The sequence below is a fragment of the Propithecus coquereli genome, unplaced genomic scaffold (genome assembly GCF_000956105.1).
Source record: "Propithecus coquereli isolate 6110/MARCELLA unplaced genomic scaffold, Pcoq_1.0 Scaffold27, whole genome shotgun sequence".
Taxonomy (NCBI): domain Eukaryota; kingdom Metazoa; phylum Chordata; class Mammalia; order Primates; family Indriidae; genus Propithecus; species Propithecus coquereli.
The window spans coordinates 1,228,469-1,243,313 of NW_012148285.1; the positions used below are offsets into that span (position 1 = coordinate 1,228,469).

The window sequence follows — 14,845 nt, forward strand, 5'->3', positions numbered from 1 at the left end:
TGTGCCCCTGCCCTTTCCCGCTGGCCATGGAGGCTCGGCTCCGCACGCTGACCGTGACCTCTCCCGGGCTGGGTTGACCGCTGACACACACACCCTGCTGGGATACACTTTGTTTCCTCTGGAAATGTAAGGAAGAACCACTTGGCCAGGCATGTCCCCCAAATGCTCTTGAACCGGAAATATAGGGATGTGGAGATGTTAGCTCAGTGGTTGCTCTTCTGTGTGCTCGTATGTGTGTTGGTGTCTACGTGGCAGCTGTCTTTTTGCTACTGTAAGAGAATTCTGCCCACCCTGGGTGGCGTGTGGTTGGGGTGAGGAGAACCCAGGCGTTGGAATTGCAGACCTGTCCTGTCGACTGTGCCCCTGGGCATGTGTGAGCCTTAGTTTCCTCATCTGTAAGATGGGGCAATGATACCTACCTCACAGGGGTGTTGTGAGGATTAAATGTGATGGAGATAGCGGCAGATGAGTGATGTGCATCCCTTAACTGCCTCGGCCGCTTGTCTGTGTGGTCTCCTGTGTCAAAATCCCAACTCGATGGACTCAGTTCTCTGCCGTCTCCCAGCCTGCTCCTGTAGGAGGAAACCACTCCCAGGGGTCCTGGAACCACCTGCCTGGTCTCCTTGCCTCTGCCCAAACCCTGACAGCCACCCCAGCGCCTCCTGACTGTGGTGTGGGGGGGCTCCTCACATCTCCTAAGTGCCAACTGAGGCCTTTTCCCCTCCCCTCCTGCTTCAGAGAAATCTCAGGGGCAGCGGGACTGCAGTTAGCCTCCCCCACCGCTGAGGGAGGGGCCCACCCTGAGGGCAGGCCCAGAGCTGCTGGGTCCCAGCCCCCTTCCTCTTCTGTGCCCTGTGCCCTCAACTCCCCTCCTGTGTGTCCTCCACCCGCTCTGCTGTGACACCTCCTGTTAATGACTGAAATGGACTCACCTCTCCCATTTTTAAACCATCCCCCTCCAGGTCTGTCCTCCCTCCAGCTACCACTTGAGATTTCTTGGCCCTTCAGGGTTTGAGTTTGTTTATTCCAGTTACCTCCCATTGCAGTGGGCCCTGCTGCCCTCCTCACTTGCGCCCAGCCACTGTCTGTTCCTCCCCCAGCTGTCCCCTGCGGCACTGAAGGCCTCATTCACCCACGTGCTGAGGCTGCCTGGGCCTTGGCAGCAGCGCTTGGTCCACAGCCCCTCCCTCTTGGGCCTCCCATTGCTTCTAAGACTGTGCTCCGCTGTCCTCCACCTCTGGCATTCTCTGGGCTCCATCATCCGTGGCGCACCTGTCCCCACTCATGGACCCCGCCCCGCCTTGGGCCGGCTGGCCCAGGCCCATTGCTCCGTGTGTCCAGGTGCCTGCCGACCTGACACCTCGCTGGGTGTCCACATGTGAGCACTTCCTTGTCCCTTGTCCCGGCTCCTATCACAGCCGTCATCCTCGCCTCCTCCACTGACTGTTTCCTCCTCGGTGCGCCTGAGCCTGTGCTGGGTGGCCCGGAGTCGGCAAGACAGCGGTTCCTGCTTTACAGCACCTTCAGCAGGGACAGACATGAAGCCAACCAGTAAACCACCACAGGAGCCCTGCCAGAGGAGCGCGGCGATGGCGCCACCATCCACCCGGTTTTCCAAACCAGAAGCCTGAAGTCACCCGAACTGCCACCCTCTGCCTCGGGGCCCACCCAACTCGGAGTCGGAGTCCGCGCCAGGCCTGGGGGGGCGGGGCCGGGGCCGGGGCGGGGCGGGCTTTGAGGAGCGCGGGTGGTGGTGGGGGGCGGGCCCTGAGCTCTGAACTCGGGATTGGGTAGCCTGGGAGGAAAGGGATGGTCTTTTTCCCCGGAAGGGGCGGGATCTTCCGATGGCGGCATTTGCAAGGGGACGCCGCCGCCTTCATGCTGCCCGCCGACTGCTCGCGCAGGTGAGGCCCGCGCGGCGGGAGGGGGCGGGGACGGGCGAGCGCGGGGCCCGAGGCCGGCCGAGGTGCTGAGCCATCGGTGCGTCCCGCCAGGCTGGTGGCCGAGCTGCAGGGTGCCTTGGACGCCTGCGCAGAGCGACAGCTGCAACTGGAGCAGAGCCTGCGCGTCTCTCGTAGGCTGCTGCGGACCTGGTACGCGGACCCCGGGACCCCCTGGCGGGCCTCCCGCAGACCCTCAGAATCCTGCACAGAGCCCTGGGGCAGTCTCCCACTTCCGAATTTCGGGTTGTCAGTGCCACCCCTCTTACCCTGCATCCTCTGAGGCTGAGGGACTGCGCTGGGGGCCAGGCCCCAGGCCCCTGGGGTCTTCTTGGGCCCTGCCTCCTGGCCGTGCCATGCTGCCCGTGTCTTTGCAGGGAACCAGCTGGGACCTTGGCTCCAGAGGCACGTCTAGAGCCAGAAACTAAAGAAGAGGATCACTCTCCAGGTAAACCTCTGCCACCCACCTTCTCCAGGTGCTGCCCCTACCTGACTGCTGGCATGCAGTTGTGAGAAACCCTTCCTGGGAAACAGTGGGGAAAGACCCCTGCATGATTCTTGGCTTTCACAGCATGCACACCCGGCCCCCAAGACCTCAAGGAGCTGGAACTTCTGACCCAGGCCCTGAAGAAGGCTGTTCTGGCACGAAAAGTCACTTCTAAGGCTGGAGAAAGAGCCAAGGCCCCCAGCCTGAAATCCGGGTCCTTTGCCACCTCTCCTGGCATGACAGCCTCTACCCCATCCTGGGCCCCAGGCCAGGCTGGCAGCTGCGCATCAGAGGCAAAACCCACTAGAGGCATCCGCCAGACCACAGTGCCTGCCAAGGGCCACCCTGAGCGCAGGCTCCCCTCAGCTGGGAATAGGGCCCGTGTCGGGGTAGGAGCCCGAGCCACCAGGCCTGGGCCAGGCCTCAGGGACCAACATGTGGCCCTATCAGCTGCTCCTGAGGCCCCAGAATCCTTCACACTCAAGGAGAAGGGGTAGGTTTCCCAGACCCTCGTTGGAAGAACTGCTGTCTCTACCTGCTCAGACTTTGGCCAGCAACAGGAGTCTGGGATTTGGGGTGGTAGGGAAGACAGGGCACTGAGCAGGGTGTGGGCCACAGGAGCTCCCGGGTGCAGGCCCCTGAGGCTCATTCTCTGAAGCTAGCAAAATGTAGCAGCTGGTGTGACAGTGCCCAGTTTAACACACTGGAGCCCGTCTTGCCCTCTTCTCCATAGCTGTCCCCTTATCCACCCAGCCCGGGCACTCCGGATGGGCTTTGGAGGGGCTGGGCTGGCTCTCTTGACCACTCTGGACATCCTGTCCAAGAGGGATTGTCAGAATGGGTGGCAGGGCAGAAGGTGTAAGAAGCCTCCTCCCTCATTGGCCTCTGAGCAGGGAACAGACTTACAGCCGCCAGAGTGAGGCGAGGCTGCTCTGAACATTGGCTTCTCTGACAGGAGCCTGCTGCAGCTGCCTACAGCCTTCAGGAAGGCGGCTTCTCAGAACTCCCGGTGAGGCTGGGTCTTTCGGCATGGTGGGGGCAGAGGGGAGACCAGAGAGGCGTCACCAGCTCGGGAACGTGTAGGAGAAACAGGCAGCTCTGTCTGCTTTCTTTGCAGACAGAGGCGTGGGGTCACTGCCGACAGTAAAAGAGTCTGCCCAGCTAGGATGTTGCAGTCACCTTAGATTAAGCAGGCTGTGAAGCCCCCAGCTCAACAACTCTACAAGCTGCAAGACTTGAACAGGATACTTGGTGTCTCCAAGTCCCAATTTGTCTTTCCTCTGGAAGTGACAATAGTAGCAGCTTCACAGAGGTGTTGTAAGGGTTAAATGAGATGCTACCTTTCAAGCGTTATACTACCTGGTATAGAGAAGCACCCAGCGCTCTTAGCAGCGTCACAGTGACCAGTCACTGCCAGCTCCTTCGTGAATTCTCTCTTGGCTCCATCCCCTATCGTGGGCAGTGTCCTCTCGGCTCTCTGAGGCCTCCGAAGGCCCCTCCTGACACTCAGCAGAGCCAGACACCCAGCCTGGGGCCGCTACCCTGGCCCTTGCCTACCTCCCAGGGCCCAGCCAGCTAGAATAACCACGTCCCTCTGGTTCCCGTGGCGCCGTGTATGCATCCCAGCTTGTGGGCCCAGCTCACCTCTGCACAGCCCAGGGATTCCACAAATGCCACCGCCGCCGCCAAAACCTATTTCCTCCAGCAGATGCAGACAGCCGTATCCTTGCAGGGCGTGCAGGAACCCAGGGGGCTTCTGGCTCTAAACCTGGCAGGTTGAAGAGTGGCCCCAGAAAGGGCTGGTATGGGATGGCCAGGGCCACTGCCAGACCAGTCCTATGTGGGAGGGGAGGGGCCTGTCACTGGGAGTTTTCCTGACCCATGTGCAGTCAGGCCGGCCTGGCCCGGTGCTCAGTGCTGCGGAGGTGGAGGCTGAGGTGGGGCGCCTGCAGGAGGCCTGCTCACTGCTGAGACTGCACATGAAGGAGGAGCTCTCTGCGGGTCAGTGGGCCAATGCAGGCCTCGGGAGGGCAGGGTGCAGGGAGGCTTTCAAGACTGGCATGGCCCCAGCCTGCCCCCCTGACTCTCGCATAGCCCCCACTGACTGGACGCAGGAGTACCGCTGCCTGCTCACCCTGGAGGGGCTGCAGGCTATCGCCGGACAGTGTCTCCACAGGCTGCAGGAGCTGCATGCAGGTAAGGACCCGCCCCTGCCCTGCCACCTGTGCTGAGGCCTGGACCAGGGCCAGGTACTTTGGCCAGACTTGCCCGTGCCTCCAGGAAGGGTGAGCAGCCCCTTCCCACGCCGCCCTGCAGTGCTGGGCTCTTGCCAGCTGTCCTGTGGGACCAGCCCACCTTCCTTACTGCCTCGGGACAGCCCCCCGCCCCACTGCTCCCAAGGAGCAGACCCTCATCACTCTGAGCAGTTGGCTTGTTTATCCAGCACTGAAAAACCAGCAGATGAGAATCAGAAAGACAGTGGGACGTGACTCTCCATGTATGGCAAGAGGTGGTTATTCATGGGCAATAGTGCTTTTCTCTCTTGTGTTTTTTAATTGCTCGAAGTTTTAAGAGTAAAGATATCTAATTTGTTAAAAGCAAAGTCAGTCTCAAAACAGTCACGTGTAAGCACAGTAAAGAAATCCAGGAGGCAGGGGGGCTCCACAAAGGACCCCCTGCCCCAGCAAGCCCAGGCGCACCTCACCCCATCTCGTGCTGGCCTGTTGTGGAAGCCTGACTGCACCCCTGAAGCAGGGTGGGGGTGAGGAGCAGGTGCCGGGACAACTACGCGTGGCTGCCATCTCACATAGCCACATCTCCTGTCCACGAATCCCTGGCAGAGCAGCCTGTGGCGCCGTGTCCTGTTGGGAGGCCCTCCAGGGCCCCACCGCCCTGTGGAGGTGGAGCAGGCCCCTTCTGGAGCCCCCAGCTGCTCCTCTACTCCAGCACCCAGGAGCTGCAGACCCTGGCGGCCCTCAGGCTGCGGGTGGCCATGCTGGACCAGCAGGTACACCTGGAAAAGGTACTTCTGGAACAGGAGGTGGGGAGTGTGCAGCTGGGTGCCTGGGGGAGCCGTTGGCTGTGGGGAGGACTCCGGGTCTGGAGCCTCGTGAGGGCTCCTTCTCAATGGGAGAACGGCCGGGGATCAGGCTTGACTGTGAGGCACCCCCAGGACCCAGGGGGCGGGGGTTGGGCCCCTGAGTCTGTGCATGGGCCAGGGCAGCAGGACAGCCTGAAGCCCCAGAAGGAGTTGGGGGCCTTGAAGCCTGTCCTGCGATCACCGCACCACCTAGGCCAGCCGCCCAAAACTGGGCCCCCCTGAGACGTGGCCCTGCACTGCCCCCAGGTCCTAATGGCTGAACTCCTGCCCCTGGTGAGCTCCCAGGAGCCGCCCTCGCTGGCCCTGTGCCGGGCTGTGCACAGCCTGCTCTGCGAGGGGGGCGAGCGCTTCCTCACCGTCCTGCACGATGACCCTGCAGATAGCCCTCCCCCCATGCCCGGGCCTCAGGACCCCATCAGGGAGAATCCCCTCCTCCCTGGTCGGAGTTAAGTGAGGGGGTTGAGGGGATTCTCCCTGTTGCTGTGGGCGTGGGGACCAGAGACGCCTGTACCCCTAGGAAACCTGGGTTTCTGAGGTGCCGCAGGGCAGCCTGGCTCGTCCCACAGCTAAACCTGCTGGCAGAGCTGGAGGCCAGAGGCTGGGGGGAGCCTTTCTTCACTACCTCTGCTGTCTCGCTGTAAACCTCGGAGCCACCTGCGTGATAGTAAAGCTACTTTGGAAAGTGTATCTATTTAAATCAAACCAAGGTGGGACTTGGTAGGGTGGGTTGTTCTTGGTTTTTGTTTCTTTATTTTTTTACTTATCAAGTATATCATCGCTTGATACTTACTCTGCTGGATAAAAAAGAGTATGTCAAGTGTACTTGTTAAGCATCTGACTATCCCTTCTGTACAAAGTAGGGGGCGTTTGCCCAGCACGCCTAAAACCCCCGCCCCCCATGCCTAGAACTGTACTCAGCTCATCAGAGACACAAAAGCCGTAAGCCCGTGTCGGAGAGTGAGCCAGTCTCTGCCCACAGCCACCTAGCCTGCTTCCTGCGGTCTCCTGGTGCCCAGGTCCAGCACTTCCTCCTGGCGCTGGTGCTGTGGCAGGTATGGGGTCTGCCCTTCTCAGGGACAAGGCCCTTTCCCCCTGCACCCACTCCACTGTCACCTCCCAGGCTCCCCCAGGCCCCGCTGAAGGAAGCATCGCTTCCCCAGGAAGGCAGCAGGGGTCGGGGCAGCCACAGACTGAGGTTTGCATCATGGCTTGTTTCCTGCGGTGGGATTTCCAGCAAGATCCTTGAGGAGCCTTAGCCTCAGTCCCCAGGCTTGTCCCCACTGTCATGCCAGGGGACCCGTTATTACCCTGCGGGGTTGGTGTGAAGATTAATGAAATGATACGTCTGATGCCCTTGGCCGTGGAGGCTGCGGCATTAGCCCGGCCAGCGCTCAGAGCACTGGGTAAACGAACCTTCGCTGAGGGCCTGCGGTGTCCCAGGTGATCATCGGAGCTGGGCCTGGCCCTTTGTGTGGTCAGTTCTGGAGCTTTGCCACACTGGGCTGTGGACGGGGTTCTGTGACAAGGAAAAATACCAGCCTCTTCCCCAAGGTGCTCAGGCCCCATGCGGGCAGCAGGACAGGAGGTGGTAACACCTGGGAAACCAGGTCTTCCAAGAGCCAGATGAAGTGCTGGCTGTATGTAGATGATACTGAAGCAGCTCTGAGGCAGCTTCTCGGTGCCCACGGGAGGTCCTGCTGGTGAGGACCTGACAGCCGGCAGGCCGGAGGCGCCCTCCGACACAGAGTCAGAGTTGAGGGCAGCTGAGGACCAGATGGCAGAGACCAAAGTAGGAAGCAAATGACTGTGGTCCTCATTGCACTTAGGGGCCCCTCTCGGGACAGAACAGGAATCCCAGGAACGGTGAGCCCAGAGTGGGGGAGACCCTGTGGGCTGCCCTGCCCTGCTAGGCTGGCACCTAGTCCCCGGGGAGTGAGGTCAGCCAGCTGTGTCTCTCCTGGCCACCCTATTGCTGCCTCCAGAGCTTATACCCCAGTGCTCTGATCTGGGGAACCCTTTAAATCCCTGATTGCCACACACCCTGCTACTGTACACCCCAGCGCTGGTTTCCATAGCAGGTAGTCTGCCCAGAATTATTTTATTGACCGCCTCACTTGGTTTATTGTCCACCATTCCCAGAGGGCGTTTGCCCAAGGAGGACAGGAGCGCTATCCCCCTCTACCCGTGGCCAGGCCCTGGTGGGAGCTCAGTGGTCATTGGCTCAACGATCCGCTATCCCGGGGCCAGTCCAAGGCACTGGTGGTGTTCTGCGGATCAGTGGGGGCGCGCCAGAGCCTTCTCGGGCAGGAAGACGCCCTGGATAGCTTTGGTGGGTGGTGCCTAAGCGGGTCCCAACTCAAGGGTTCCAGGACAAGAAAGGCAGGCTGCCCTCCGGATCAAGGCTTGCCCGCCCTGATTCCTCACCAAAGCGGGGAGGTGTCTAACTCCCCGGGCGTCCCCGATGGCGTCAGCGTGTCCCAGGCCAATCGGCTCTGACGTGGCGGGTCTGGACGTGAGTGGGGACTGCGCGGCGCCCACACCAGCCCCCAGCGCGGCCACCACATCAGCCGCATGAGCGTGCCCGAGCCTCCGCCCGCCGCACCCACCCCGCCAGGGCTCGCGCGCCCGGAGTCCCCCGGGGCCCTGCGCGCGCTGCTCTTGGCCACCGGTGGCGCGGGGGGCTCGTGGCCGCGCTGTGTCCTGCCGTTCGGTGCCGTGGCCGTACTGGCCGGTGCCGCCGCCATGGCCATGGCCATCACCTTCTCGCTGCGCTGGCCCCGCCTGGACCTGGCCCAGGGCGCGTCGCTGGCCGCGCTCGGCGCGGGCCTCCGGCTCCTGACCACCGCCTTTCTGTGCCGGCGCGCGAGGCCCCCGCCCATCGCGGTCACGGCGAGCCGGGCGGGAGACGTGCCGAGCGCGGGTCGCGGAAGCCGCCTCCCACACCCCCTCCGCAAACCGTTTCTTTCCGAACCCTCTGGGCAGAGGCGGCTACGGGCCATTTCCCTCCCCCGCCTCTCTGCGTTGCCCCCTCCGCCCAACGTGGCTTTTCGGCACTTGGCTTGGCGCGCAGAGCTGGTCGCGACCGCAGAGCCGGCGTGGCTGAGCGCGGGGCGGGCGGGGGCCCGCGCGGCGAGCAGGGCGTGGGGCGCGGCGGGACGCGGCGGGGCGTGACCGCTCTCCACCGGGCGGGCGCAGCGTGCTGTGCCCCTCCCGAAGCTGTCTGCCTGCCGCGCTGGGTTGGAAGACCGTCGAGGCATAATAGGCGCTCAGTAAAGGTGCAATTCGTGAACAAGTGGTGGCTTGCAAGCAGCGGGAGGGGACATAGGTCCTGGGCTGGGCCGGGAATTATTTGATCAATCGGCCTCTTAAGGGAAAGACTCTGTGCTCCCTGCGGCTGGGGTTTTCAAGCCCCTCCGTCCCCTCTTCCCAGCCTGTGCCCGAAACGAGAGCTGCCACTGGGGCGGGGGGAGCAGCGGCCTGAGGTGCAGGTGGGGGGAGGGGAGGCGGAGCCGCTTTGTCGCCGAAGGTGCCAGGAGGGGGCAGGGCCAGTGGAGAGGTGGGAGGTGTGAGAGGCCTCAGTCCGGGGCTGGCACAAGTGGCTGGGTCCACAGGGAGCAATGAGCCTCGTCTGGGGGCTGTGGGGAAGGCCCTCCCTAACTCCGTCACACCATCTGCGAGGGGAGGCGGAGGAGAACGTGGGCAGAGGACAACCAGGCAGGGGCCTTGCAGCCCGCAGCCTCTTCCCTGGGGAGCTGGTGACACAACGGCCCTCAGGGGCCCAGCCTCCTGCCTGCTGACCCAGATGAGCACTCCCAGCAGGGCTGAGCCCAGGCGGCACCTACTTCCACCCCTGCCAGATGCCACCAGCCTTCCTGTAGACCCCAGCCCCAGCTCACAGGGAGGCTGGGCTGGAGACAAAGCCAGCCCCACTGAAGAGTGAGAGAGCTGCTCCCCGCCAGCCTCCATCGGCAGCCAGGTGAATCCAATGGGGTTCTGAAGTCCAGAGATGCCCTGGGCTTCCCTGGAGGTTTGTCTGCAGCTCAGTGGGACCCCCGTGTCAGGACTGGGTATTTCTCTGGAGCCAGAAGGACCTTGAAGAAGGTGGTTGGGAAGGTGCTGGGTCTGAACTTGACCCATCCCAGAGCACAGCATAAGGACCTGTGAGGTCCCTCACTCCCCCTGTGAAGGACACATGCTCTGTGGGGAAGCTGAGTCTGTGCCCTGCAGCACCAGGAGGCAGGGGCTGGGAGGGGAAGAGAGAGGCCAGCAGCCCCTCTGCCCTCTGCTCAGTCCTGCCACCTCCATCCTGCATCTGTGACTATCAGGCCTGGGAAAAGGCCCACCAGTGGGTGGCAGTTGCTCTAGGAGCCAAGCTGGTGCCCCATCACCCTGTCTTCCTGTTCCTCCTCCTCCAAGGTCAGGCCCTCCTACCCCCTTCTCTGCTCTGGCTTCCCCTGTGAGGCCCCAGTGTCCTCTTGCTCCTCCTCTCCCAAACAGCATGGTGTCTCTGCTTCTTGTCCATACTCTTCCTGTTTGTCCTTATATCTCTGGCCCTGTCGAGGGTAGCAGCTCTGCCTACACAGACACACCCATGTGGCCTGGGGTCGTGTGTGGACGTTCAAGCCTCAGGGCCGCCCCTCTGCCTGGGGCTGATCCCAGTCCTCCCTGGGGTGCTTAGTCCCTGGGTCCTCCCCTCTGTGGAGGACCTAAAGGACTAGGGAAGGGGATTTCTCTGTCCAGAGCGATCCCTGGCCACTCTTTGCTGGGGTTGTTCCAAGCAGCAGCTGCCCCCTCTGAGCTAGTACCCAGGCCACCCAGCTAAGCTTCTGCCTCTGTCTCCCTGCCCAGACCTGCTAGGATGTGGGCCAGCAGGCTCAGGAGTTCTGACACGGAGCCATTCGTGAGCAGCCCCTCCCTGGGGGAACGAAACCCCACTCCTTGCCCCTCCAGAGGGGTCCTCCACAGCTAACCATGCCCTTGAATGCCACCCGGCCTCCTGGTGGACCATATGGCCTGCACCCCTCAGCCGAGCTCAGGCTGTGCAGCTCCTGCCTCAGGGCTGACACCGATGGCAGCTCACCCCATCCTCCCAACCTCCGCAAAGCACGAGGAAACACAGGCATCTGGCCGATGAGGAAACTGCGGAACCCAAATCACACAGCCAGAAATTGGAGCAATTTGGATTCAAAATCAGACCTGCCCCCAGTCCTGGGTTCTTTCTACTAGAGCAGACTGTTGCTTTGGGGATACCTCCATAACCCCCCACCAGGCTCCCTTACCCAGGGGGCACGGGGCCTTGGCCGATCAGACCCAGGCGAGCCCACCTGATGGGCCCAGATCCCCGCCCAGCGCGTGGCACAGCCCCAGGAGCAGTCAAGGCCTGGCTCCGGGCCGGGGACCCTGCTGGGTGGTCCCCCACGGGCTGTGGGGCTGAGCTGCCCCTCCAGACCCCTCCCGCCATCGCATTCCTGGCTCCCTGGCCCCTCCCCCGGCTCCCGGGCCTCCCAGCCCCCTCCCCCGCTGGCCCAGCCTGAATCTGAATCTGCTTCTGATTCCAGCTCTGCCGGCGAGGCCCCCTCCCCTCCCTTCCCTCCTTCTCGGCCCATGCAGCCCCGCCCCCGGCTGGGCCCAGGCTTGCGCCTGCTGCGCCCCCCACCCGCTCCTGGCACAGCTCGTCTGCCCTCTCTGCAGCAGGGAGGAGGCGGCGGCCCGGGGACCCCTGGCCCCGCCCGCCCACAACCCTTCCCGGGAGGCCGGGAGACCTGCTCTGCCTGGCCCTTGGTGGGTGAGTGCTAGCCCCGGGTGGCGGGTGGGGCCTCCTCCAGGCAGAGGCACCGGGGAGCGGGACGTCGCCTGTCAACGCTCCAGGCCCAGCGGGAGGACGGGCCAACATACCCGCTGCTGCACTCGGCCCGGCGTGCCGCTGCTGCTCCCACCTCTGGGCCCTGGCTGGGGCCGCCCGGGCAGCACTGAAAGGAGCAGGAAGAGCCTGGGACTGGGCTCTGCCTCCCCAGGGGCAGCATCGTGGGGCCCCTGCCGGCTGGCTGCCCCAAGGTGGCTCTGGCCATGCACTGCTGGCCCTGGGGGCTGCTGCTGACCGCCAGCACTCTCTGGGCCGCACTGAGCCCTGGGCCGCCTGCGGCCACCGACCCTTGCCACGATGAGGGGGGCGCACCCCGCAGCTGTGTGCCAGGCCTGGTGAATGCAGCCCTAGGCCGCCAGGTGCTGGCGTCCAGCACGTGCGGACGGCCAGCTACTCGGGCCTGTGATGCCTCAGATCCACGGCGGGCACACCCTGCTGCCCTTCTGACCTCTGCAGGGGGAATGGCAAGCCCTCTGTGTTGGCGCTCAGACTTGCTGCCCTGGGTTCCCCTCAACGTGACCCTCACGGTGCCCCTGGGCAAGGCTTTCGAGCTGGTCTTCGTGAGCCTGCGCTTCTGCTCGGCCCCTCCGGCGTCAGCGGCCCTGCTCAAGTCACAGGACCATGGCCGCAGCTGGGCCCCCCTCGGCTTCTTCTCCTCCCACTGTGGCCTGGATTACGGCCGTCTGCCTGCCCCTGCCGACGGCCCTGCTGGCCCAGGGCCTGAAGCCCTGTGCTTCCCTGCACCCCAGGCCCAGCCCGACGGTGGTGGCCTTCTGGCCTTCAGTGTGCAAGATGGTAGCCCACCAGGCCTGGATCTGGACAGCAGCCCGGTGCTCCAAGACTGGGTGACCGCCACAGACATCCGCGTAGTGCTCACAAGGCCTGCCACACTGGCAGACACCAGGGACTCGGAGGCCACAGTCCCGTACTCCTACTCAGCCACTGAGCTCCAGGTGGGCGGTCGCTGCAAGTGTAATGGGCACGCCTCGCGGTGCCTGCTGGACACCCAGGGCCACCTGATCTGCGACTGCCGGCATGGCACCGAGGGCCCCGACTGCGGCCGCTGCAAGCCCTTCTACTGCGACAGGCCGTGGCAGCGGGCCACAGCCCGGGAATCCCACGCCTGCCTTGGTGAGGCCTTGGAGGGTGGCCTGGGGATCTCGGACCCGGCCTGCCTGCCCCTGACCCGTCCCTCCCTGCAGCTTGCTCCTGCAACGGCCACGCCCGCCGCTGCCGCTTCAACATGGAGCTGTACCGACTGTCTGGCCGCCGCAGTGGGGGTGTCTGCCTCAACTGCCGGCACAACACTGCTGGCCGCCACTGCCACTACTGCAGGGAGGGCTTCTATCGAGACCCTGGCCGTGCCCTGAGTGACCGTCACGCTTGCAGGGGTGAGCCTGCTTCCAGCCGCCCACATGCCCTCACCCCCTGGTTTCCCAGAGCCCCAGATGGGGTTCTGATCAGGCCCTTCCCACCTCTGCCCTCAGCCTGCGACTGTCACCCCGTGGGTGCTGCTGGCAAAACCTGCAACCAGACCACAGGCCAGTGTCCCTGCAAGGATGGGGTCACTGGCCTCACCTGCAACCGCTGTGCCCCTGGCTTCCAGCAGAGCCGCTCTCCGGTGGCGCCCTGTGTTAGTGAGTGACCCAGCCCTGCCTCAGCCACCCCAGCTCCCTGCTGTTGCCTGTCTGTCCCTGGGGCCCTGCAGATGCCCCTGCCCCTCCATGGCCGGCCATTCTCCCTCTCCGCAGAGACCCCTGTCCCTGGACCCACTGAGGAGAGCAGTCCTGTGGAGCCCCAGGGTGAGTGGACAGGGAACAGGGTCCCTGAGTCAGGTATGACCATGGGGGAGGGTGCGATGGGTTGGGGGGAAGTGGGGTTCTGTGCCATCCTCCCCCCCTCCCCCCCAGACTGTAACTCGCACTGCAGACCTGCACGTGGCAGCTACCGCATCAGCCTGAGGAAGTTCTGCAGGAAGGACTATGGTAGGCCTCGCTGGGCCTCCTGCCTCGACGTTCTCCCCTTCCTCCTCCCGCCTTGCCCCTCCTCCGCCAACCTCCCCTTAGAATACCTTGACCCTTGCTGCCCAAGGTCCCCCACTGTCGCCGGCCCCACCCCTCTAGCCCCACTCTGTCCTCTGTGCCCTTGCCACGCCCTGTGCTCCTGCGCGCGGCCCGCCCCTTCTGACCCCGCCCCTCTCGCCTTCCCCGCAGCGGTGCAGGTGGCGGTGGGCGCCCGTGGCGAGGCACGCGGCGCGTGGACGCGCTTCCCGGTGGCGGTGCTCGCCGTATTCCGGAGCGGCGAGGAGCGCGCGCGGCGCGGGAGCAGCGCGCTGTGGGTTCCGGCCCAGGACGCGGCCTGCGGCTGCCCGCGCCTACTGCCCGGCCGCCGCTACCTGCTGCTGGGGGGCGGGCTGGGAGCCGCGGGCCGGGGCGCAGGAGCCCGGGGGCCGGGGCTCAGCGCGGCCCGCGGAAGCCTCGTGCTGCCCTGGAGGGACGCGTGGACGCGGCGCCTGCGGAGGCTGCAGCGGCGCGAGCGGCGGGGGCGCTGCGGCGCGGCCTGAGCCCGCGGGCTGGGCGCGCAGAGCCAGGCGCACGTTCATCCCGCGCCTTCGTCCGCCGAGGAGTCTGCTCGCTTCGCGCGTGTCGCCATCTGGGCCCCCGCCTCGTCCCCGCCCGGCACCTCCCTTGGTGCCTCACACCTGGGTCTCGGAGGAGTGTGACCGACGCCACGACACCAGCCCGGACTCGGAAGCGCGGGATAGTACCAGGTTGCTGCCTGGAGGCACTTGGGCAGCTGTTATCCCCAGGGCTCCGGGTCTCCCCACCCTCACGCTGCCTGCCCTCTCCCAGGGCACTGTGACACCCCAGAAGGCTGTGAACCCCCCCTGTGATGGCAGGACCTCTCCGGGGTCTGAGAACATCCCAGGGGCCACTGTGACTCCCCGACGCGGTGATCCGCCCGCGAGCGCTTTGACCTCCCCAAAAGCCACCGTGGCCACCATAGACTCCTGTGACCCCCATGGGGCTCGGTGACCTAACTCCACTGCCCGGACAGTGACCTCCCCCCCGCCTCCTGCCGGGGCCCGCGGAGGGCGCTGTGGCCCCTCCCCACGCGGACGGCCGCCCCTGTCCAACTCGGGGGGGTCTCTGGTCCCTCCGTCAGTGCCGGCCTGTCTCTGCGGCTGGACGCCCGTGTCCCTGCCTCTGGTTTCCGCCCGGCGGCCTCTGCGCCGCGGGGCTCCCCCGCTCGGGTCCCGCCCCGAGGACCCTCCTACACCCCTTATCCGCCGGCTGGGGACCGCACGTCGCGCCCACGCGGCCCCGGGTTCACGCGTGACCCGGCGGGCGGGACTCCAGCAGGTAGCTGTCCGGGCTCCCCACGCCCGCAGCCCATCCCCCGCCGCGCTTCACTCGTCCCCAGGGACCCTTCGCAAGCCCCGGGCCCTCCACCTG

At 64.7% G+C, this 14,845-nt stretch overlaps 2 protein-coding genes across 2 annotated transcripts; both read left to right on the forward strand.

Moving 5' to 3' along the window:
- Nucleotides 1-1,878: 1,878 nt before the first annotated feature.
- LOC105812944 (chromosome unknown open reading frame, human C16orf59) lies at nt 1,879-11,500 on the forward strand. The gene is made up of 15 exons (XM_012647508.1): nt 1,879-1,904; nt 1,995-2,093; nt 2,318-2,388; nt 2,512-2,920; nt 3,383-3,436; nt 4,054-4,147; nt 4,317-4,428; nt 4,522-4,623; nt 5,238-5,449; nt 5,774-5,966; nt 6,434-6,579; nt 7,667-7,856; nt 8,142-8,416; nt 11,199-11,312; nt 11,396-11,500. Exons 1-15 carry the CDS (start codon nt 1,879-1,881, stop codon nt 11,498-11,500), a joined length of 2,202 nt encoding a protein of 733 aa, XP_012502962.1.
- Nucleotides 11,405-13,968, forward strand: NTN3 (netrin 3). The gene is made up of 6 exons (XM_012647571.1): nt 11,405-12,521; nt 12,593-12,781; nt 12,878-13,027; nt 13,142-13,192; nt 13,301-13,375; nt 13,604-13,968. Exons 1-6 carry the CDS (start codon nt 11,594-11,596, stop codon nt 13,951-13,953), a joined length of 1,743 nt encoding a protein of 580 aa, XP_012503025.1. The 5' UTR covers nt 11,405-11,593; the 3' UTR covers nt 13,954-13,968.
- The last annotated feature ends 877 nt before the right edge of the window (nt 13,969-14,845 follow it).